The following is a 24562-nucleotide window of genomic DNA, read 5'->3' as shown; positions in this document are numbered from 1 at the left end:
GACACGTCTGCTTTTAATGCAGTGTCGCCTGAGGGCCTGAAGATCACAGGCATCCAACGTTAGTTTTTAGCCTTGTCTCTTGCATACAGAGATTTCTCCAGATTCTCTGAATCTTTAAATGATATGTACCAGAGATGATGTGATCCCCAAATTCTTTGCAATTTTATATTAAGCTACGGTCACACCACAGCTCACGATGGGTTATCAATGAAAATGAGGCATTTTGGTGGCGATGCATGGCAATATATACATGAGCTAAAAGTTGTGGTCACACAGCACATGAACACTTGACTGTCACTCCTTTGAGCACTTGAGTGTGGCACAGCTCGAGCGGCTGCGCTCGCTCATAGAGCGCGCTGTACACGCTTGGGACCTGGTCGTTACGGGAAAAACCCGATATTGATTCGAGCGCAGTCAGCACGTGCAGATACGGATGCTGTTTTCATGGAGGCTTTGCGAAGTATCATCATGATCACGTTTGGTTTTAGCCATGCTTATAACACTGAAGCAGATACGCAGAACCCTTATTTTTAAATGAATTTCTGAGTGGATAGTATCTCCATCCTTGACTCTTGTATGTTGCATAAATGGGAATAAAAAAAAATAGAGAGAGAGAGATTTTTGAGAGTTAAAACCGACCACAAAGTTGGCTGCCCAGCTGAGCCAGCCAGCCCTGAATGCGTGACATCATCCAGGCATCCAGTGTCAGTTTTCAGCCTTGACTCTTGCATACAGAGATTTCTCTAGATTCTCTGAATCTTTTAAATATTATGTACCAGAGATGATGTGATCCCCAAATTCTTTGCAATTTTACATTGAGGAACGTTATTCTTAAATTGTTGCACTGTTTGCCCACACAGTCTTCCGCAGAGCGGTGAACCCCTCCTCATCTTTACTTTTGAGAGACTCCACCTCTCTGGGATGCTCTTTTTATACCCAATCATATTACTGACTTGTTGCCAATTAACCAAATAAGGTTTGTTTTGTTTTTTTTAGCATTACACAACTTTGTCAGTCTTTTTTTGCCCCTGTCCCAACTTTCCTGAAACGTGTTGTTGACCTCAAATTCAAAACGAGCATATTTTTTTCAAAAAAACAAAATTTCTCAGGGGCGGCACAGTGGTGTAGTGGTTAGCGCTGTTGCCTCACAGCAAGAAGGTCCAGGTTTGAGCCCCGTGGCCGGCGAGGGCCTTTCTGTGTGGAGTTTGCATGTTCTCCCCGTGTCCGCTTGGGTTTCCTCCGGGTGCTCCGGTTTCCCCCACAGTCCAAAGACATGCAGGTTAGGTTAACTGGTGGCTCTAAATTGACCGTAGGTGTGAATGTGAGTGTGAATGGTTGTCTGTGTCTATGTGTCAGCCCTGTGATGACCTGGCGACTTGTCCAGGGTGTACCCCGCCTTTCGCCCGTAGTCAGCTGGGATAGGCTCCAGCTTGCCTGCGACCCTGTAGAACAGGATAAAGCGGCTAGAGATAATGAGATGAAAATTTCTCAGTTACAACATTTGATACATTGTCTTTGTACCATTTTCAATGAAATATCGGGTTTCCATGATTTGCAAATCTTCACATCCTTTTTTCATTCATGTTTAAACACAGCATCCAAACTTTTTGGAGTTGGGGTTGGAGATGAGGAGCCAACTTCACCCAGGTGACAATCCATGCAGCAGAGAACCTGATTACTGGGGAAAAGTCTCGAAAAATGTATTAAAAACCCACTGGCAAGCTGATGTGGTAAAAAGCAAGTGAATGGAACAGGGGGATGATGGTGGAAAATTTGCTACAACGTTGTTTCCACTGTTTTGTCGACTGCTGGTGTTTATAGCACTTCTGAGTACCAGTACTTACTCCGACCCTCAGTTGTGGCTGTCTCTGTCTCTTTACAAGTGGCAGTGAGTTTGTTTGCAGATCTGCAGGAGTACGAGCACTAACTCACCTTGTCGACTGCATTTGTCTGGTGGTCTCCGGATCCTCAAACATTTTAACAATCGGCTCCGTCTCAGACTGCAGCTGCTTCAGCTGGGCCACAACCGCACTCCTCTTCTCTCTCAGCGCTAAAGCAAAGGAAACAAAGCTCAGCCAACTCGCTACCATCTCAACTAACATGACATTTCATAAACGAGAACGCTGTTATGGATATAGCCAATGTGTCGCAGATGTATAGAAACAGGGTCACACTTACAGTACTAGTCAAAAGTTTGGACAACTAATTCAGTAGGTTTTCCCCTCCATCATTTTTATTAATTAGGCCATTATTAAAAAATGTTCTGTTTCCGGTCCACCGGCCCGATGAGTGCCGTTTGTGCGGGTGAATTTTTTTTTTAATGCCAGTTTTTCGACATTTTTTTCGGGCTCGTAAATCTAAACTCGAACTTGACATTTACGCATTCCCAGGGCTTTCCACTAAGGCTCATACTGCCTCCGCCGAGTGCGCGCGCGCACACACCGCATGTCGGGGCTGCGGATGAGTTACTCTCCCCTGATCAACGAAGTCGGCGGGGAATTTGTGGTTATTATCGGTACAAACAGCGCGAATCACAACTTAAATGAGTGCGGTTCAGTTTGACATTATTGTCAGTCCGTTAGATAAACATTTAATTTTATTAAAATCGAAAATTAATATTTAGAGCCTGTGGGCTACAAAAATAAGTCATTAAAGTAGCCGGCTGGACTTAATTGCGTGGCCGCAGCCGGCGCTTGTGGAAAGCCCTGTCGAATCAGCTCTGCGCATGCGCCGTGCGGCACAAAAAAAATGGCAGCCACCATGAAGGAAGGAGATCCGGAGTTTTCAAACATTTGCTTAAGTGTGAAATCGCAAAATGGTACTCTAGCGAACAACAAAATAGTAAAGATTCAGAAAAACTAATCATTCCATGATCATTTTAATAGTGTAATTTCATCCGAACTCGGCCTAACGCTCGATTTAGAACTACAAAAAGTCCGTGTCGGACATTTTAAGTACCTTTGTAAAAGTTTTGCAAATGTTGCAGTCAGCATTTAAAATGCTAACTTACAGTTTTTGTACAAGTTTCAGTTGATTAAACTGTCATTGTATTAAATGTGTCTGCTTTTGTAATAAAAAAAAAGTACTGAAAGAAAAGGCAAACACAGCATTGCAATTTCTTATCCATCCATATATATATAAAAAAAAAAATCCCTCCCTCCCGACTGAAAATTTTTTTGCTCACCCGGTGGACAGGAAACGGATTTTTTTTAAGGATGGCCTTAAAACACACTTCATGTCTTAAAGTAATGATGGATGTCGTTTCTCTTTACTTAGTTGAGCGGTTCTTGACATAATATGGATTACGACAGTAGTGGAATAGGACTATTTACTGTATTTTTATTATTTACTAATCTATAATATGCATAATGGATAACCTATATTATGAAATTTAACACTTTTTTTTTGTTAACCACATAACTCCATACACAGTCCCCAAGTTATTAGTTCATCTGACCGTCATCATCCATGTTTCACGTAAATCGCTTCTTCTCCCTCAATTCTTCACCGATTTTTATTCTTTTTGGCAGGAAGGTAGATCTGCCTGGGGTGCATATAGCTTCTACCCAAATTTGCATAATTGCAAATAATAAAGAAGATATGGAGTAATTAATCCCTAACAAGCAGTTTCCACACAAATTGCTGCTTCTCCCTAGCCTGGGAAATCCCATGCTGCTTTGCACAATCGTTCCGATCTGAAAGGACAGCATGGAAACTATGGTCTAAAGGCTCGCCTGAGTTAGGGAGCCAATCAGAGAGGGGGGAGGGGTGGAAAGACGGTGACGCGTACTACTCGACAAACGGAAGCTTGTAGTTTATTTGGGACTGTTTACGGATCACATTTAACATGGCGGCGAGCGATACGAACCAAACTTTCGATCAAGCTTTGTCTTGCACAAACGGCAGTAATCGTTCGATGCCATTGTTTTCCTATTTTTGTTTTGCCTTCTCTTTCTCTTTCCTTCTCTTCTTCGCCTCTTCGTCGCTCTAACTACATCACCAGGTACAACTGCCATGATTGGCCATGGGCTACGTATACGCCAAATGATAGACATTCGCAACGTCCAATAAACGGCCGTTGACAATTGTAAACCACACCTCCCCTACGAGAAATTCAATAGGCGGATTCCAGACCATATTTCACTTGTGATATGGTCTGGTGTTAACCAGACTAGCTTCTCCCTCAATTCTTCACCGATTTTGATTCTTTCTGGCATGAAGGTAGGGGTACCTAGGGTGCATATAACTTCTACCTTGAGTTGCTTAATTACAATTATTAATGAAGTTGTGGACTAAGTAAACCTTGATGAGCAGTTCAACAAAAATTGCTTCTTCTCGGTCAATTCCTCGCCGTTTTGGATTCTTTCTGGCAAATAGGTCGGTACTCCTAGGGCAGCGGCCCCCAATCCCCGGGCCGCGGACCGGTACCGGTCCGTGGGTCATTTGGTACCGGGCCACATAGAAAGAATAAATAACCTGCACTATTTCCGTTTCATTCATTATCTGAGTCTGAACGATGTTTGATTTTGAAAAATGACCGGATTCTCTCCGTTACATCCGTCTATATAACTCACGCTTGACCAGAGCATGTGAGCGGAGTGGAGCGGCGAGAATTTCGGTCCTCGCTCACGGAGGTGGTCGCTCCGCTCGCTCCCCACTCAATGTCGCACCATGCCGCTTCGCCCGTTACCGCTCAGCGCTCCACCAAGATTGCATCCCGCTCCACTCCACGCTCGCTCAAAAAATATGTGCACACATGCGCGTAGTGGACGCGGAGCACTTCCCGTATCTCTGCCCTCTGTCCCCCGCACTTTTTACAGCCATTACAACCACTTAATTTTTAACACGTGGAAACGCGTTTTTCCAAGCCGCCTCTAAACGCATCATGAGCAGGCGGAGCGCAGGTGGCAAACAAACACCGCTGTCGTTCATTCTGAGCCACGTTGGGCATGCTTCAGACTCGTGATGTGAGCGGTAACGGGGCGAAACTGGAGCGGGCCATTGCCTCGCTCCATCCTTCCCATCCTTGAAAAAAAAAAAATCCCGCTCCGCGCTCTTTTCAAAATTCATCTGCTCCGCTCACATGCTCTGCTCTTGACGCATGTCAAGACGCTTATCTCAGCGACCAAGAATGTTGGAGAGAGGACATTACTCATGTTATGTTGCTGACGCGATGTTACGAGGATGCTGCTAATAAAGTTGTATACGAGTACACAGTGGATTCACGTTTATTACTATATTTAGAAAATACCACAGTTCATCCACCACACCTTAAAGGCTGGTCCGTGAAAATATTGTCTGACATCAAACCAGTCCGTGCCGCAAAAAAGGTTGGGGACCGCTGTCCTAGGGTGTATATCGCTTCTATATAGTGTATATATGGTGTGTATAACTTAAACATTTATTGCGCAAGGTGGCCCACTTGAGATCGTCCCTTCTGGACAAGACTGGGCCAGAGTGAGCTACGCTGTCACTGACTGTCTCGTTTCATAGTTTTGATGTCTTCAGTATTGTTCTACAATGTAGAAAATAGTCCAAATACAGAAAAACCTATGAATGAGTAGGGGTGTCCAAACTTTTGACTGGTTCTGTGTGGCTGGGAAATATGACCGGATGACTACAGTGGGGTCTGAGAGAGCGAATAAAAATACTTCTATTTCCTATTCTTTTCTCATTTAATATGACACATCACAAATTATATTACTGACAACTATTTGAGAGGAAAGCAGAATAATGACTTTTAGAGTTTTAGTATTGAATCCGTCTCCTATTCATTTTAATGACGGTGTGCACTGGAACTGGCATGGACTCCAGAAGTTTGTGCAAAACCTTATGATCCATTTTAAATCCAATCCATCAGGGTGTCGCCTGAACACAGGCTTCGGTGGACGAGATAAGGCACGAGGAAAACCTGATCTTCTGTACAAAGCAGGTAACATGAACAGCAGAGTCTGTCTGAGTGTCTGAAAAGTAACTGGTCCTGACGGTAACTAGCTGGTCCCTGTGCTGACAGATGAATGATCATTTCCGTGTTTGTTTGGGGGGGGGGTTTTAATGTAAAAAACACAAATTTTCAAATGAAAACGCAATTTAAAAATGCAAATTTTTATTATTACCGATGTACGACATACCTTGTGTTATTTATTCGGGTTATTGCCTAATTATGGTTTATTTTTCCTTGGTTGTAGGCGAGTGCATAACACTGCCATGGGTATTTTATCAGGATTCCTGCTGGCACTCATCACACTTGTCACTGACGAACATAATCCATCAGTGACGAAGAGAAAATTACTAGCAGTTGTTACAGTGACAAATGTATTTGTCATCTTTATCATTATCATCAGTCATCTTTTCCAGAAATCCCTTACTAGAAAAGCCAGAGTGTAAACAATGAGCACGTGCTTGTGAGCAATAACATTTTTTTTTTTTTTATTTAATTTTAAAAAAAGACAACACGATGACCAAATGAGCGCCGAGCTTTTGGCCAATTGCAACGCATCCTAACTGGCCTGGTGTGATGGTGTAATCATCTCTGCGTGAAGTGAACAATGATGCAGTCTACACCGGTTAAGTTTTTGAGCAGGCTTCTTCAAGCACTGAAGATGAGTTAAGGGCTGAAACAGCCACGGGGGAGGCACACTCGGAGCCCCGACTGTCCCCGAGCACATCGGACAGCATCAGTAATCCGGGGTTGGTTTAAACAAAACCAAAAAAAGTGAAAGTGCTGTCAGCCAGCAAGCGACTGAAGGGAGCTATGTTTCAGGGGGAGTGGTGTGTTGAGTCCCCATGGCTAATGTATGATGTAAACCGTGGTGTCATTCAGTGTTCGGTTTGTAAATCGACGGGAAAATCAGATTCCTTCACTGTTGGTTGTTCCAAGACTCTTCTTGACCCTGTTCAATTGTAAATCAAGTTTTGTGCTGAAATAAAAGGTAAGGGGAGTCTTACGCTACATTCACACTGCAAGGCTTAATGCTCAATTCCGATTTTTTTGTGAAATCCGATTTTTTTGTGAGGTCGTTCACATTAACAAATATATGCGACTTGTATGTGATCCTCAGTATGAACGAAAAGCGACCTAAAAGTGTTCCGCATGCGCATTGCAGGATACGACGACGTCACACGCAGTGAGCATGGCCAGTGTTTACGGAAGTAAAACCGCCCGGTTGCGGTATGACCCATCCAATCTAGCTTGAATAGCTGCATCCCCCCAAATGGAAATCAGCTCCCTAACCTCTGCGTCCTTCCATTGAGAAGATTCAGAACCTTCACAGCCCGAAGCGTCCCTCGCACTGATGTCATGCGCAGGGGCGCAGATACGTTTTTTGAACTGGGGGGGACAAAAAACTGGGGGGACAAAGCTGCCAGCAAACCAACCCCAACCCCGATATGCCTGTCAAACTTGTTAGTAACCATAGCAACCAAGTTCGAGCTCGCAACCTGTGCAGTCTGCGCAGCTCAACCAACCGAATATCAGTCTTTGTTTTGTTTTATGTGAGTTGTTGCAACTATGTATACACTGCTGTACACCTCAATAAACTGAATGGTAATTAGTCTTTTGATTTTTCCGTGAGGTTTGCCTTATGCAAAGAAAGACAGTATAGACGTTTTTTCCTCCCTATAAGTGGGGGGGGACCGAACGAGGTGAATTTAAATCTGGGTGGGACGAATCTCACCCGTCTCCCCCTCTATCTGCGCCCGTGATTATGCGCCATGTTGTTGTAACTTTTTTTGAGAGACCCGCCGCCTACTTCAGCGCAGAATAGTGACGTTTGTGGCTTGTTGATGACGTGCAAGTCGGATGAATGCGACCTGGCGGTTCAGACTGAAGTCGCATATGAAAAGAGCGGATAGGAATCGGAATTAGCACCACATATCCAAACGGCCTGGGTCGGATTTGAAAAAAATCGGATCTGTGTCGTTCATATTGTCAATAAAAGATCGGATACAGGTCACATATGGGCGAAAAGATCGGATTTGAGTCACTTCAGCCTGCAGTGTGAACGTAGCCTTAATCTCTCTTTTGAATAATGCCCTGCTAAAATAACCTTCAGTAAGCTCAAACTAAAGAGCTTGATGGTGCACAGGGTCCCCAAAATCAAGTCTCTCTCATCAGACTGGAGTGGAGCCCAAAGTTTATATGTAATGGAGAGGTCTAGCTGCAGCTGTACAACAGGCCTATTCAAATAGCGGCCCGGGGGCGAAATTGGCCAGACTGAAATTGAATCCGGCCCGCGGCAGATTTTTAAAAAACAAAAAACACATATCTACGTTACTGCCGCGGCGCACAGTTTTCTCTACCGCTCTGGCACAGACCAGAGTACAGGTCGTCTCCATGGTGATAAACACTCATTCTCGCCGATTCTCGCGATGCGACACACTCCATGCAGCTACAGCAGCGGCACCATGGCGCTGTCCAAGCAACATCGCTAAGTTGACAGAGAAAACCATAAATTTCAAAGCGAATGGACTGAAAAGTACTTATTTACTTTGCCAACTATGGCAAGCGATAGACCTGTGTGTTTATTGTGCAACGAATCTGTAGCTGTGGCCAAAGAGTACAACGTGAAGAGACATTTTACAACAAAACATGCTTCATTTTCTGAGCAATACCGAGAGGGCTCCGAGGAGAGACGAAGGAGAATAGACAGACTGCTAACTTCTTTGGAACAAAGTCAGCGTGCAATTGGTGGCTTTTGCACAGAACAAGAGAGAGCTCACTGATAAATAAGGTAAACTAAAGCAGGAAAAAACTATTCTGGTTAGTAGTTAGTTTCCATCAAGAGTATGTTTACAGCGCATATTGTTTTAATTAGCAGATTTGTACTTACTTACTGTACACTCGAAATGCTGATCTCGTTTTAAAATGTGTACTGTTTTAAAGGTATCTTTCAGGGATATTTGAATGTTATCATCATCACCCCAAATAAGATTTGATACTTGAAACTGCACTTGCAGTTTGCACTTATGGCAGCTTTATTTTGATTGTCTGAATTTGTTATATAAGCTATTACTTATGTTTACTGTTTTAAGGGTAAAAGCTGTGTATATTTCTCAGGCCCACTTTACACGGGGACGGTCTGAAACAAAAACGCAGAAGTCCGTTTTCGTTCTCACTTTTTTCCGCGTCTACACGACCGTTTTCAAGGAGGAAATCTGCGTCTATACGGTGACGCATAAATGTGTGGAATTCAATTGGATGTGCATGCCAGGCGGCTAGGTGGTGCTGTGAAAGACCTCCGCTATGTCTGCACGCATGCGCAACATCTTCCGTCTTGTCTGATCTGCACATCTGCGCCGCGAAAGCTTTGACTACTCTGACTATGGTAAGTAAGAAAGTAAGTAAAAAAGTAAGAGCATACTATACCCGCCTCTGTTCATTAACGGTATATGTGCAGATTCGGTATAGATGTTCGAAGGACTCCTGGACGTTTATTAAAGCTGCCAGAGCAGCTTGAAGGTCCGTTAGATCGATGTAATCAGACATGCTCTTACTTTTTTACTTACTTTCTTACTTCCCGGGCTGGCATGTACAGTATATGACATATGTATGACGTAAACGCGTACCCGACGTGAGCAGATCCGAGCAGAGTTTCGCGTATTGGGTAGTTTAGACGGATATGCAACGGGGGCTGTTTTTAACTTATCCACTCTGGAAGGCGGTTTCAATTTTTTCCGTTTTTCAGCCTCGGAAACGCCGTCCCCGTGTAGACGAAAGGCACTTCCGATAAAATATTTAGTCGTTTTTACCCGACAGCGTCCTCGTGTAAATGGGCCCTCAATATACTTATCATCACCCCAGGTCTTATGCAGTATTTGCATTTGCAGTTTTACACTTAGGGAAGCTTTTGTTGTAATCATTACAACATGTTGTTGAATGTGTTGAATGCTTTCATAATAAAGGAAAGAAAAAGAATAATGTACCTTATTTTATTTCATATATTATGTACCTTAGTATAGTATATTTTAATTGCCTTTAGCTGATATCAATTTTATGTCAATTGCCCCTCCGGCCCTCACAAATTTTATAATTTTCTAGTTTGGCCCCCCTGCAAATGTGCTGTACAAATATTTGAATTGCACCAGTTTGGTTGGTATAAACCTGTATCAAGTCCACTTTGATAAGTCAGTAACGAAGAAAGAAAAAAAAACAGACTAGATGAAAAAAAACAAATAAGAAAAAGTGAAGAATACTTCTCTGACTTGATTTTTCAAGGAAAAAAGGTGGAGAATATTTTTCAGAACCCAGGGGGAACGCCGTTTTATGTACGCGTGTGCTGACGGGAGATGCTACCCGACTTGGAACATATTCCCAGATTCTAATGGTAACAGGTGTGGTGGTGCATGTGCTTCATGGTGTTCACTAGTAATCTTTAATGGAGATGTAGCATGCATTAGCTTTAGGGTGTTTTCACACCTGGTCCCCTTTAAAGGAACCAGACTCAGTCCTCTTTAAGTGGACCAAAAAGTGGACCAACAGAAAAAGAACTCAGTTCTTTTTGTGTTCACACTGTGAATTTATTACAAAGAGGACTGGGTTCTCTTTCTGGTCCAGTTAAGCTTTGATGGAGCCTCAGTCCTCTTTCTGTTCGCACCAGGTCCTCTAGAGCCCTCAGACCCCCAGTGCACGGAATTCTGGGTAATTTTCTCTTGAATCAAAATGTCTGCTGCCATGCTTGCCCTGCTGTATTCTTTGATCAAAATAGTGCGGATTAAGGAAAATAAATTGATTTTATATATATATATATATATATATATATATATATATATATATATATATATAGTTATATTATTGTGGCCGACTCATCAGTCAGTAAGTTCAGAGAACTGTAAAGCGGCTGTGGTAAGTTGCAAAAGGAAGTTGAGTTTCCCTGCTACAGTCACGTGACCAACTACGGCAAACGAAGAAGGTTAAACTCCAGTGAAAAAGGCGAAGTGAACCCGGTGCGCTTTTTGTTCACAATGCGCAGATTAGGCGAACTGTACTGAGACCACCTCCTGAGGTGGTCTCAGTTCGGTTCGCTTTAAAGGGGTCTGGGTACGGTTGGAGTGTTCACATATGCGCAAAAAATGCTGAGTCATCGATCTGAGTTCCGTTAGATGGCTGAAAGGGACCAAGTGTGAAAACACCCTTAGATAGCTGCACAATGCACATTTCCCACATGCGATACTGAATGCACCCTTAGCTAGGAAACCATACATGGATATGAGGACTTCGGCGTTGTTTGATATTAGCATAGGAGGGTTTTAGGGTTCATCATCATTTGACTTCATATGAAATGGATAATAACTTCTGATGGAGCTGATCACGGAGGCAAACCCATTCTCTTTCTGCCTCATATTCATGTTGTTTTTGTTTGTCAGGAGAGCTTGAGGGCTTTTTGGATAACATGAATCCAAATCTCTCGAAACAAATTGCGCAAAAATTGTCAAAAAAAGGTGGTATCGTCAGCATAGCAGAAGACAGAGCACATGATTTCCCGCCAAATCAGAATGACAAACTAAATCGGTTCACAGATTGAAATATAATAAGGCTCTACGATCGGGTACCCGCCTCGGCGAAAAATATAAATCAACGTGTGGAATGAAAATAAGGCGGTGATGTGATCGGGGACCCGTCCAGTAACGGCGGCAAATCAAAACAAGACCACGATTCAGTAAGACGACAACTTTTGCTCTATTTCTGATCAATTTATTCATTACTTGAAACAATTTGACACATAAACCGATCGATCAGACTGTTTCTTGGGCCGTGCTTGTTTTATTCGGTCGTGGACTGAGTGTCCGGTGCTAAAATTGTTCGCTGATGATCAGTATCACAAATTTGCTTATATTTCAATCCAGACCTGGAAATGGTGCAGAATTCTGAATATTAATTTACTTTTTTGTTTTAAATACTTCAAGGTTCTAAAACCTTCTGTTTATTTCCAATTTCATGAAGAAAAAAAATCCCAGATTTTCCAATGTGGTCTCAGACTTTATATGCTGCAGAGATCTCAAAAGTAGCCGGTCCGGGGGGGGGGGGGGGGGGGGGTGGCGGCTCAGTTGGATAAGGCGCCGTACCATAAATCCGGGGACCCGGATTAGATTCTGACCTGAGGTCATTTCCCGATCCCTCCCCATCTCTCTCTCCCACTCATTTCCTGTCTCTACACTGTCCTATCCAATACAGGTGGAAAAAGCCCCCCAAAAAAAGCTTTAAAAAAAAAAAAAAAGTAGCCGGTCGTCGTCAGCAAATCGCTGTCTGGAGTAGGATTTTCCGCCATCTATTTTTCACCGAGTAACAAAAAATATGTGTTTACACATATCTGTACAAAACTGAGCAGCGTGCCATGTGAAACTAAGTTTTATTCAACTAAATAATGGCCAAATACTAGCACGTCTGTAGGAAATAGAGGCAGCCTTCATGCTGCCATATGCTGAAACTAATGCGGACACGATTTCCCCTGATGAGTTATGACTTCAGATGCGATGCGTGTGTGGAGGTGTGGAGTCCGCGTGATATGTGCGCAAGATAGGCTTCTCATGTGTTTGGAGATCCGCGCTCTGAGGCAAGCGCAAGCACCCCCGCCAAGGGAAAAAAAGGGACCCCCAAAAAATATCGGCATAGTTCGAACACTGGGTTGGAGAAAGTAATGGCAAATAGTGAGTGCACAAACCAGAGAAGGTAAACTGTACACAGCGCCAGGGCAGTGTGATGGTATGTCTACTTTTAGATTATGTTAGCTTATCAATGAACACACTCGTCGCTCGACGAGTTTCACGTCTTTACGACGGATACTTAAATGTGTGTTAGGTATTATTGTTGCAGTCTAAGCAGTCATTGTAGCAGCTAGATGAGCGAGAACCGAAAGGGTCTGTGCCATAAACCGTTATTTCTTCATGTCCAAAATGGCGGTCGCATTTACGAAGGTCACGTGAGTGAAAAGGGTCTATAGCGGCCCATTTCCAGCAACTCTCACTCCAGTGTTCTAATGGTACAATGTGTTTGCTCATTGCCTCAGAAGGCTAATGGATGATTAGAAAACCCTTGTACAATCATGTTAGCACAGCTGAAAACAGTTTAGCTCTTTAGAGAAGCTATAAAGCTGACCTTCCTTTGAGCAGATTGAGGCCAAGTTTACATTAGACCGTATCTGTCTCGTTTTCTTCGCGGATGCACTGTCCGTTTACATTAAACCGCCTGGAAACGCCGGGAAACGGGAATCCGCCAGGGTCCACGTATTCAATCCAGATCGTGTCTGGTCCGGTGCTGTGTAAACATTGAGAATACACGGATACGCTGTGCTGAGCTCTAGCTGGCGTCGTCATTGGACAACGTCACTGTGACATCCACCTTCCTGATTCGCTGGCGTTGGTCATGTGACGCGACAGCTGAAAAACGGCGCGGACTTCCGCCTTGTATCACCTTTCATTAAAGAGTATAAAAGTATGAAAATACTGCAAATACTGATGCAAATACTGCCCATTGTGTAGTTATGATTGTCTTTAGGCTTGCCATCCTTCCACTTGCAAGTGGTAAGTGATATGCGCTGGGATCACACACACAGCGGCTCAGTCCCGAATCACTGCTCGTGCACTTCACTCGCGCGCTCTGTGAGCTGCGCAGGGCCGGAGTGCACACCCTCCAGAGGGCACTCGCTGTTCAGGGCGGAGTGATTTGGAGCGCAGGATGCCTGCGGAGCCGAGCGTATCCGTGTATTGGTGTTGCTGTGTGCACACTAATCGTTTTAAAAACGTTAATCTGATGATCCGCTGATACGGTCTAATGTAAACATGGGCTGAGTTTCTGGAGCATCACATTATTTTGTGGGGTCGATTAAATGCTCAAAATGGCCAGAAAAATGTCTTGACTATATTTTCTATTCATTTTACAACTTATGGTGGTAAATAAAAGTGTGACTTTTCATGGAAAACACAAAATTGTCTGGGTGACCCCAAACTTTTGAACGGTAGTGTATTTAAAAAAAAAAAAAACTTAATTCATGCATTTAAGTTTGCAGAAAGATTATGTACTTAAATTCTCTTCATGAATGTGTTTATAAGTGTCAAATGTAGCATAATTTCAAATAATAACGATAAGCATCGTTGTCGTGACAGTTGTCTGGTTTTGTGCGCCATCACTCATGTGGGTTTGTTGACATTTGGTCAACCAATCTTTGATCGAAGCCATAATGATAATAGACGAGGTCAAACTTTTGTGATTAAAATCAGTCGGCTTTGTCCGTCTGGTGCGGGATGACATCGGCAGCCAATGAGATCGCTCATAATGAATCGGAAACTTACGGGATGTCTGACGTTTTCTTTCGATGGTTTTATTGGACAGTTTGAACACGTGATCTTGACACAGCCAACAGATTACAGTTTGTTTACATCATACCACGCGGACATATTACTTTGACAGAATCAACACAAACATTGGGGGGAAAAAAGACCGCTTGTTTAACACAAATATCAATCAGTATGTAAATGGATCTGTTATTTGCTCTCCTATGTATCGAATTACTAAATTTAACGTATCGGTATAAATCTAAGCGTATCGAATTTTAACTAAAGTGACTAAGCGTATCGGCAGGCAGACCAAGCGTATCGGGCCCGATACGCTAAAACGCTTTGGGGAAAACCATGGCATTGGACTAAGCAGCACAATATAGCTTGCTATGCAATTATTATTGCTTACACCCTCCCATCACTCCCACCTGCCCCCATCTGCGCTTTTGTCCCACTCTAATGCCTCAGAAACAAGTTCCGATTTTTATTTTCAAGGTTTATAGTCAGTCAATGCCATTCCAGACTTTGTGATTAGATATTCACGTCTTTGTTCCTTATGTTAAGTAAGCGTTATTGACGCTCCCATATGTGTAGCTGTTCTTTGAGTTTTGTGTAATCCTATGCCATCCTACTGGTGTTTTGTTTGTTTTTTTTTTTAAAACACATGTTGTAGCAGATGTTACAGTCTAAGATTATGTTTCCTGATATTCCCAGAGCTTTAGCATATGCTGCCTTTGGTCGGAGTTGCACAAAATCAGCCTTGAATGAGCACGTCGCCTTATGCGTTCTAACACCTTGGTTTTAAAATGCGTTTTGGGGATGAGCTCACAAGTGGACAGCGCTGAATACAAGCGTAAACGACGCACTGTGAGCCAAACATCAAACTAATTGCAGGGGTGGGCTGGGACACATTTCACCAGGTATCTTTGGAGTATAAGCACTAATGTGTCCCTGACAAGGAGGGCAATACTTCAATGCAATGCGTGTGGTGGTTGTTTTGGTGACAGCATACCAATGCTTTAAAAAAAAAAAATTCAAAAAAGGAAATAAATAAAAAAAAAAAAAAAAAAAAGGGGAGCACACGGAGAGAAATGCTGTAGAACAAAAATGGCTTAAATAATGAAATGTTCAACATTAAAAAAAAAGTTAATACTAAACAGCAGTAATCCATAATAAATGAAAAAGTCAATAGATGGTATGAGACGACCCTTTGCTTTAAAAAAGAAAAAAAAAATAGTAGTCTCAGGTACAGTGAGTACAGTTTTATAAGGAAATGAGCTGTAGGTTTTACTGAGCGTCTAATACCCTAGGCGCAGCCAGGGGCCGGAAGGAATCCTGTTTGGGAACCACAGGATTTCATCTCTGCTTTTTGCGGATGATGTTGTCCTGTTGGCTTCTTCAAACCAGGACCTTCAGCATGCACTGGGGCGGTTTGCAGTCGAGTGTGAAGCGGCTGGGATGAGAATCAGCACCTCCAAGTCCGAGGCCATGGTTCTCGACCGGAAAAGGGTGGCTTGCCCTCTCCAGGTTGGTGGAGAAGTCCTGCCTCAAGTGGAGGAGTTTAAGTATCTCGGGATCTTGTTCACGAGTGAGGGAAGGATGGAGCGTGAGATCGACAGGCGGATCGGTGCGGCCTCCGCAGTGATGTGGTCGCTTTACCGGTCCGTCGTGGTGAAGAAGGAGCTGAGCCAAAAGGTGAAGCTCTTGATTTACCGGTCGATCTACGTTCCAACTCTCACCTATGGTTATGAGCTTTGGGTAATGACCGAAAGAACAAGATCGCGGATACAAGTGGCCGAAATGAGTTTCCTTCGCAGGGTGGCTGGGCGCTCCCTTAGAGATAGGGTGAGAAGCACAGTCACTCGGGAGGAGCTCGGAGTAGAGCCGCTGCTCCTCCACATCGAGAGGAATCAGCTGAGGTGGCTCAGGCATCTCTTTCCTGGGCGCCTCCCTGGGGAGGTGTTCCAGGCATGTCCCCCCGGGAGGAGGCCCCGGGGAAGACCCAGGACACGCTGGAGGGACTATGTTTCTCGGCTGGCCTGGGAACGCCTCGGTGTTCTTCCCGAGGAGCTGGCCGAGGTGTCTGGGAAAGGGAAGTTTGGGCTTCCATGCTGAGACTGCTGCCTCCGCGACCCGGTCCCGGATAAGCGGAAGACGACGAGATCTAATACCCTGTACCGATACGAAACTACTTTCGTACCGCAACACCTGTCCACACTAGCAACTATACCGGTACTGTAGTGGTATAACTGTATCAGTACGAAACCCACAAATGTATGGGTTTCATACCAGTACAGTATCGGTACTGTAGCGCGTCGCTGTAGTGTGGACAGATGAAGCGGTTCTGTATCGATACAAATATAATGCGCAAAGTCACACACCTCAATCGCTGTCTTCGCTGAATAAAATAGTGAAGAACGGAGATTCGTTTGTTTCTTTCTCAACTGTCTCGCGCGTTTTATACGATTCGACTGAATAAATGACCACCAGAAATACAGACTGTACATTGACAACAAAAAGCACACACACGTTGTTTCATCCGCCATATTCTCGGAAGGAAGTTACTCGGTAACCACGGAAACATTTCGCGCACTTCAACTACCATGAAAGAAAACCGCAAACATTTCTCGCTAGTGTGGACAGATGCACTAAACTGTACCGGTATACTTTGTATCGATACAGTTATACCACTATCGTACCGGTATAAGTGTGAACACAGCATTACAGAAGCAGCCCCAGTTCTTCTGGACACTTTGACCGTCACACTCGCGTCTTCATTTTGCACCAAAACCCAGCAGCCTTCATTCTGTTTTCTTTTTTAATCTGAAAAGTGCTCTGTTATGTAATATGCTGCTCAGATACAAACAGTTTTTTCCTGTACCATTTAATTTTGTGTTGGAAAACAAACGTTTGGACTCTAAAATGTTACTGGACTGACTCGATAATGTAGAAGTCATAAAATAGAAATCTATCACAAAGTTTGTATGAAGAGAAAATTTTTTTTTTTTTTTAAATCGGGTGCCTAAGACTTCTCCACAGTACTGTACGTAGTTGGAGCGCAAGTGAAACCACATGCCTAATTTCCATTTAGGCAGAAGGTTCATTCCAAAGAAAACTAGACAACTCCCATCGTAACCGGTCTGTTTATGAGGACATTGCTAGGAAGTCTGAAGAAAACGCTACAACCGAATCTGGCAGCAACGCTCGGGACTCTTTGACCTTCTAGCAGAGGTGATGGAGGCAGTAATGAAATCTGAATACAAGAGGTCCACTGGACGTCTTGGAGCTAAATGAGACACAGTAGGTAAACGGTGAAGTGTCTCAGCTGTCCACCTGTGACCCGATCACCCAAGACGCATTTTAAAACCGAGTGTAAACAGGGCCGAAGACAGCAGATCACAATGCATGAGCGGAGAATTTATTTAAAAAAAGGAACTGACTGCAAAGTCATTTGAATTATTATTATATTTTAAACATTTTATTGTGCGTGGCATTTTCCCATGTCCCGCAAGAACAATATCATGCGGATGAGATGTGATCATTTTGATGTGCTGAGGGTCGCTATTCTCCGTTTTGGGACTGAATATCCTCTCTCTTGAGGTAAACAGTATGACCCTACGGAAACAGACGAACGCGAGGAGCTTTAACTCATTATCGTACTGGGTCACACTAAGATGGCGACATACAGAAAACATCGTGACTCAGAATCAACCTTGGAGAATCCTGATCTGCAGGTATGCAATTTGTGGTTATTGCTCGCGAATAGAGCCGTGAAACAAAAGACGAATATCTTTTCTCTGTTACTGCTTTTGTGTTATTTCTTTATCTGCAAGATCAAAACATGAGGTTTATAACTCCATACTCACTTCCGTGGAGTCGAGCCCATGCATTCTCAGGCTAAGATAGCTAAGCACTAGCTAAAATGATTTAGTTACAGTGGTGCTTGAAAGTTTGTGAACCCTTTAGAATTTTCTATATTTCTGCATAAATATGACCTAAAACATCATCAGATTTTCACACAAGTCCTAAAAGTAGATAAAGAGAACCCAGTTAAACAAATGAGATACAAATATTATACTTGGTAATTTATTTATTAAGGAAAATGATCCAGTATTACATATCTCTGAGTGGCAAAAGTATGTGAACCTCTAGGATTAGCAGTTAATTTGAAGGTGAAATTAGAGTCAGGTGTTTTCAATCAATGGGATGACAATCAGGTGTGAGTGGGCACCCTGTTTTATTTAAAGAACAGGGATCTATCAAAGTCTGATCTTCACAACACATGTTTGTGGAAGTGTATCATGGCACGAACAAAGGAGATTTCTGAGGACCTCAGAAAAAGCGTTGTTGATGCTCATCAGGCTGGAAAAGGTTACAAAACCATCTCTAAAGGGTTTGGACTCCACCAATCCACAGTCAGACAGATTGTGTACAAATGGAGGAAATTCAAGACCATTGTTACCCTCCCCAAGAGTGGTCAACCAACAAAGGTCACTCCAAGAGCAAGGTGTGTAATAGTCGGCGAGGTCACAAAGGACCCCAGGGTAACTTCTAAGCAACTGAAGGCCTCTCTCACATTGGCTAATGTTAATGTTCATGAGTCCACCATCAGGAGAACACTGAACAACAATGGTGTGCATGGCAGGGTTGCAAGGAGAAAGCCACTGCTCTCCAAAAAGAACATTGCTGCTCGTCTGCAATTTGCTAAAGATCATGTGGACAAGCCAGAAGGCTATTGGAAAAAATGTTTTGCGGACGGATGAGACCAAAATAGAACTGTTTGGTTTAAATGAGAAGCGTTATGTTTGGAGAAAGGAAAACACTGCATTCCAGCATAAGAACCTTATCCCATCTGTGAAACATGGTGGTGGTAGTATCATGGTTTGGGCCTGTTTTGCTGCATCTGGGCCAGGACGGCTTGCCATCATTGATGGAACAATGAATTCTGAATTATACCAGCGAATTCTAAAGGAAAATGTCAGGACATCTGTCCATGAACTGAATCTCAAGAGAAGGTGGGTCATGCAGCAAGACAACAACCCTAAGCACACAAGTCATTCTACCAAAGAATGGTTAAAGAAGAATAAAGTTAATGTTTTGGAATGGCCAAGTCAAAGTCCTGACCTTAATCCAATGGAAATGTTGTGGAAGGACCTGAAGCGAGCAGTTCATGTGAGGAAACCCACCAACATCCCAGATTTGAAGCTGTTCTGTACGGAGGAATGGGCTAAAATTCCTCCAAGCCGGTGTGCAGAACTGATCAACAGTTACCGCAAACGTTTAGTTGCAGTTATTGCTGCACAAGGGGGTCACACCAGATACTGAAAGCAAAGGGTCACATACTTTTGCCACTCACAGATCTGTAATATTGGATCATTTTCCTCAATAAATAAATGACCAAGTATAATACATTTGTCTCATTTGTTTAACTGGGTTCTCTTTATCTACTTTTAGGACTTGTGTGAAAATCTGATGTTTTAGGTCATATTTATACAGAAAATTCTAAAGGGTTCACAAACTTTTTCAAGCACCACTGTATCTGTCCAGAAAGATGACATCATTTAACCTCTCTATCTTGCAGTTACACCCAGTAGGCAGGCTTTCCTTTTCCTTTCCTGTTGGCTTTTAGCTCACAGGAGAGCGAAAATGAGAGTCCGCCATGTTTGCCCGTGACGACTTGTTTTAGTTAAAAGTAGGTTACACGCCCCACGGTGGTCACGCGATATTGGTGCTCACTTGCTTTGGCACTCTCCGGAATTGTAAAACACAGGACGCTTTTTACCTCAGCAAAAGATTTACACACAGGATACTCTGTGTGCGCAGCAGCGAAACATCTCAAAACTCCAACAGCTAGACATATAGAACGTTTTTGCCTAGAATTCAACTTTGCACTCAGAACCTTTAAAAGCTGCGATTTTTATAATGCAGCAGCTAAATCGTGTTGAAAAATCACACAATGGAAATCCAGCTTTCAGGGTTCTGAGGTTTGTCCATCTGGTGGAATTGTGAAAGATTCAGTGTGGAACCCTGAAGAGTGTGTCCCTTTAAAATAATAACAAAAAGCTCCAAATATAAATCTTCCGGGCGGCACGGTGGTGTAGTGGTTAGCGCTGTCGCCTCACAGCAAGAAGGTCCGGGTTCGAGCCCCGTGGCCGACGAGGGCCTTTCTGTGCGGAGTTTGCATGTTCTCCCCGTGTCCGCATGGGTTTCCTCCGGGTGCTCCGGTTTCCCCCACAGTCCAAAGACATGCAGGTTAGGTTAACTGGTGACTCTAATGCTGTGTTCACATATATACCGGTACGAAAGTGGTATAACTGTATCGATACAAAGTATCAGGGATGAGAATGAAAAATATTTTAAAAGTCTGAAAAAAACGGGGCATGGGGCTAATGATTTTTGTCTATTTTTTTTTTTACCCCAAAACCATTAATTTTATCAGCAAAAATTTGCAATTTATTTGCAAATAAATTCCCCTTCTTGGTGGACTCCCAGGTGAAAATGATTAATATGGTACAAGAGACTTGTTTTTAATCAATTCACATTTGATGATTTAAAAAAAAAAAAATCAATGCACCTTTTAATATAAACGAGCTCTACAGTATTATAGTTCTGCATTTTAGCTATTCATGTCTTTGAATACTCTAATCCTTTAAAATGAAGTGCAAACCAGAAAAAAGTTCTATCATATAATTCTCTTAAGCTTTCTTCTGATGTTATCATGGTAGCAGGAGCTCTTGCATATTAAGCAGGCAACATTCAACATCACTCATCACTTCCCTTTCAACTGTTGTGTGAACTAACTAGGTTTTATCTGGACAGGATGTTGTGTAATGTGATACAGATACCATATGGTCAATTTGAAGATCGAGATGGTGATTTTGAATTAAAGAACAGGCATGTACAATTGGCATTACATATTGGAAATTTTTTTTAAATCAAAAACTATAAGTTCATCTCGGCCTAAAAAGTTTGGGCAGACGCTCCCGCGCGGCACATGCCGGCAATTCCGTCCCCCTATGAAATGAGCAATAAGTAGGAGAGTTATACATGCTATCATACTTAAAATTTCATCAGAAATATAGATATGATACTATGATTCTCCCCAACATGCTACATTAGATAAGCTAACCCCATTTATAAAAAGATACACACTTGTATATGACGTGTAATTGATATATATTTTTTGGGGCGCGCGCTCCCTCTCTGCCATGCCGATCCTGTAGGCTGCACTGACTCAATACAACTGCAAACTCCGGTCCTCGAGAAAAGAGATAAAAGCCCGCCCACACTGAAAGCTGATTGGCTTATTTTGCTGAGTAACCCAATCAAGATGCTCTTTGTCTGGCATGTGCTACATGAACAGGTACACAGGCAGTGTTGCCAGATTGGGTGGTTTTAAGTGCATTTTGGCAGGTTTTGAACATATTTTGTGCTGGAAAACGTCAGCAGTATCCGGCAACACTGCACACAGTCTCCCTCGCGCGTGCACATTCTAAGATGCGTGATGCAGACCTTAATGTTGTGCGTGCATGCTCTTGCTCGCTTCTATCAATACGCAGGAGACTCCCAGAACTTCCGGGAGACTTGGGATGTCTGCGTTATAAGGTGACCACAGATTGTTAATCCCCCCCCCCAAAAAAAATTTCTCAACGGATTTACATCCATCACAAAAACGATCATTTTGGTCTGAAAAAGTCGGAAATCCGCCAATCGGTGGAAAATTCTCATCCCTGAAAGTATACCGGTACAGTTTAGTGCATCTGTCCACACTAGCAAGAAATGTTTGCGGTTTTCTTTCACGGTAGTTGAAATGCGCGTGCGCGAAATGCTTCCGTGGTTACCGAGTAACTTCCTTCCGAGAATATGGCGGATGAAGCAATGTGTGTGTGCTTTTTGTTGTCAATGTACAGTCTGTATTTCTGGTGGTTATTTATTCAGTCGAATCGTATAAAACGCGCGAGGCAGTTGAGAAAGAAACAAAGAAAACGAATCTCCGTTCTTCACTATTTTATTCAGCGAAGACATCGATTGAGGTGTGTGACTTTGCGCATGCGCATTATATTTGTATGGATCCAGAGCCGCTTCATCTGTCCACACTACAGCACTGATACGAAACCCATACATTTGTGGGTTTCGTACCGATACAGTTATACCGCTACAGTACCGGTATAGTTGCTAGTGTGGACAGGTGTTGCGGTACGAAAGTAGTTTCGTATCGGTACAAAATCCCTAGTGTGGACAGGGTATCAATTGACCGTAGGTGTGAATGTGAGTGTGAATGGTTGTCTGTGTCTATGTGTCAGCCCTGTGAGGACCTGGCGACTTGTCCAGGGTGTACCCCGCCTTTCGCCCGTAGTCAGCTGGGATAGGCTCCAGCTTGCCTGCGACCCTGTAGAACAGGATAAAGCGGCTACAGATAATGAGATGAGATGAGTTCACCCTATCAGTATCCAGACCTGATATGAAGAAAGTAGTATGTGGCAGAGTTATGACAGAAATATCAAATAATGATAATAATAATAATAGGCGGCACGGTGGTGTAGTGGTTAGCGCTGTCGCCTCACAGCAAGAAGGTCCAGGTTCGAGCCCCATGGCCGACGAGGGCCTTTCTGTGCGGAGTTTGCATGTTCTCCCCGTGTCCGCGTGGGTTTCCTCCGGGTGCTCCGGTTTCCCCCACAGTCCAAAGACATGCAGGTTAGGTTAACTGGTGACTCTAAATTGACCGTAGGTGTGAATGTGAGTGTGAATGGTTGTCTGTGTCTATGTGTCAGCCCTGTGATGACCTGGCGACTTGTCCAGGGTGTACCCCGCCTTTCGCCCGTAGTCAGCTGGGATAGGCTCCAGCTTGCCTGCGACCCTGTAGAAGGATAAAGTGGCTAGAGATAATGAGATGAGATGAGATATATATATATATATATATATATATATATATATATATAAATAATATGCGGCACGGTGGTGTAGTGGTTAGCGCTGTCGCCTCACAGCAAGAAGGTCCGGGTTCGAGCCCCGGGGCCGGCGAGGGCCTTTCTGTGTGGAGTTTGCATGTTCTCCCCGTGTCCGCGTGGGTTTCCTCCGGGTGCTCCGGTTCCCCCCACAGTCCAAAGACATGCAGGTTAGGTTAACTGGTGACTCTAAATTGACCGTAGGTGTGAATGTGAGTGTGAATGGTTGTCTGTGTCTATGTGTCAGCCCTGTGATGACCTGGCGACTTGTCCAGGGTGTACCCCGCCTTTCGCCCGTAGTCAGCTGGGATAGGCTCCAGCTTGCCTGTGACCCTGTAGAACAGGATAAAGCGGCTACAGATAATGAGATGAGCTATAAATCTTCCACTTCAAAAAAAAAAAAATCAGAACATATCCATCCAAACAAGAAAGGCGTGTGTGTGTGTAAGGATACTCACAGTTAGGGATGTCTTTATCAAGGTACAAACTCTTATACACGTCCATGGCGAAGTCCACCATGTTGGTGTCGCTGAGAAGATCAAGTTTCCCATGGAGAAGCTCAGTCTCATTGTAGATCTGTTGTGATAATAACAGAGTAAACAATACATTTGAACAGGAAATTAATCTGCACATCGAAACCGAGGCATGAAAGACACATGTCCGCTAATCCAGATGCTAATATGTGATTAGTCGACAGTCAGATTATTTCATTACACGCTTCTGACACAATATAAACAATTAAGAGCGCGCAGTGATGATTATTATCTTACTCAGTAACAACAATGACGGTATACAAAACTAGCGTGAGCCATGTTATCCCCGGGGTTAGTTCACTAGATATATCATGCTAGCGAGCTAATGCTATCGGCTAGCTGGCTAATCCAGAAGCCACGCACACGTGTTTAAAACACCGACTGTGAGTGGGGAGAAATCCGCCAGCACAACACCCTGAAGTCAAAAACACAAACTAGATACCGACCTCTTTAACAGACAGGAATTCCAACAAAGGAAAAACGAGATGTCTGTCCAAAAAGTGGGCAATTTTTGTAGTCAGGTCGTACTCCGCCATATTGGCCGCGGAAAAGGAGTCGGTTCAAAACAATAGAACTTTATTAGTTCAGGAAGCTCACAAAAGTCTCAGTGCTGAGGGGAAACGAAGAGAGCAGGAAAATTTGTCTTGCGTCGAATTTCGATGAATATTTAGATATTATGTTTATTTAATATGCCAGTTGGTTGTTATTTTCATATATTTACAATGGAAGGAGCAGTAGCCTAGCCTGACAATCAGCAATACTGGAGAATGTGCAATATAATGTCAATGTGCAATACCTCTTCTGTTGGACCCC

General features: G+C 43.4%; 1 protein-coding gene across 1 annotated transcript in view; it reads right to left on the bottom strand.

Annotated features, from left to right (window-relative positions):
* Positions 1–24307, bottom strand: part of eif3ea (eukaryotic translation initiation factor 3, subunit E, a) — a 117895-nt gene extending 93588 nt beyond the window's left edge. The window contains exons 1-3 of the mRNA XM_060922285.1: positions 24196–24307; positions 23675–23792; positions 1933–2050 (exon numbers count right to left, since the gene is read on the bottom strand). Coding sequence (XP_060778268.1) covers positions 1933–2050; positions 23675–23792; positions 24196–24285 — 326 coding nt within the window. The 5' untranslated portion in view covers positions 24286–24307. The remainder of the gene's footprint in view (positions 1–1932; positions 2051–23674; positions 23793–24195) is intronic.
* Positions 24308–24562: the final 255 nt, after the last annotated feature.

The sequence above is a fragment of the Neoarius graeffei genome, chromosome 5 (assembly GCF_027579695.1).
Source record: "Neoarius graeffei isolate fNeoGra1 chromosome 5, fNeoGra1.pri, whole genome shotgun sequence".
NCBI classification, from domain to species: domain Eukaryota; kingdom Metazoa; phylum Chordata; class Actinopteri; order Siluriformes; family Ariidae; genus Neoarius; species Neoarius graeffei.
The sequence above is the reverse complement of the archived record's forward strand: the minus strand, read 5'-3'. Positions and strand labels throughout refer to the sequence as shown.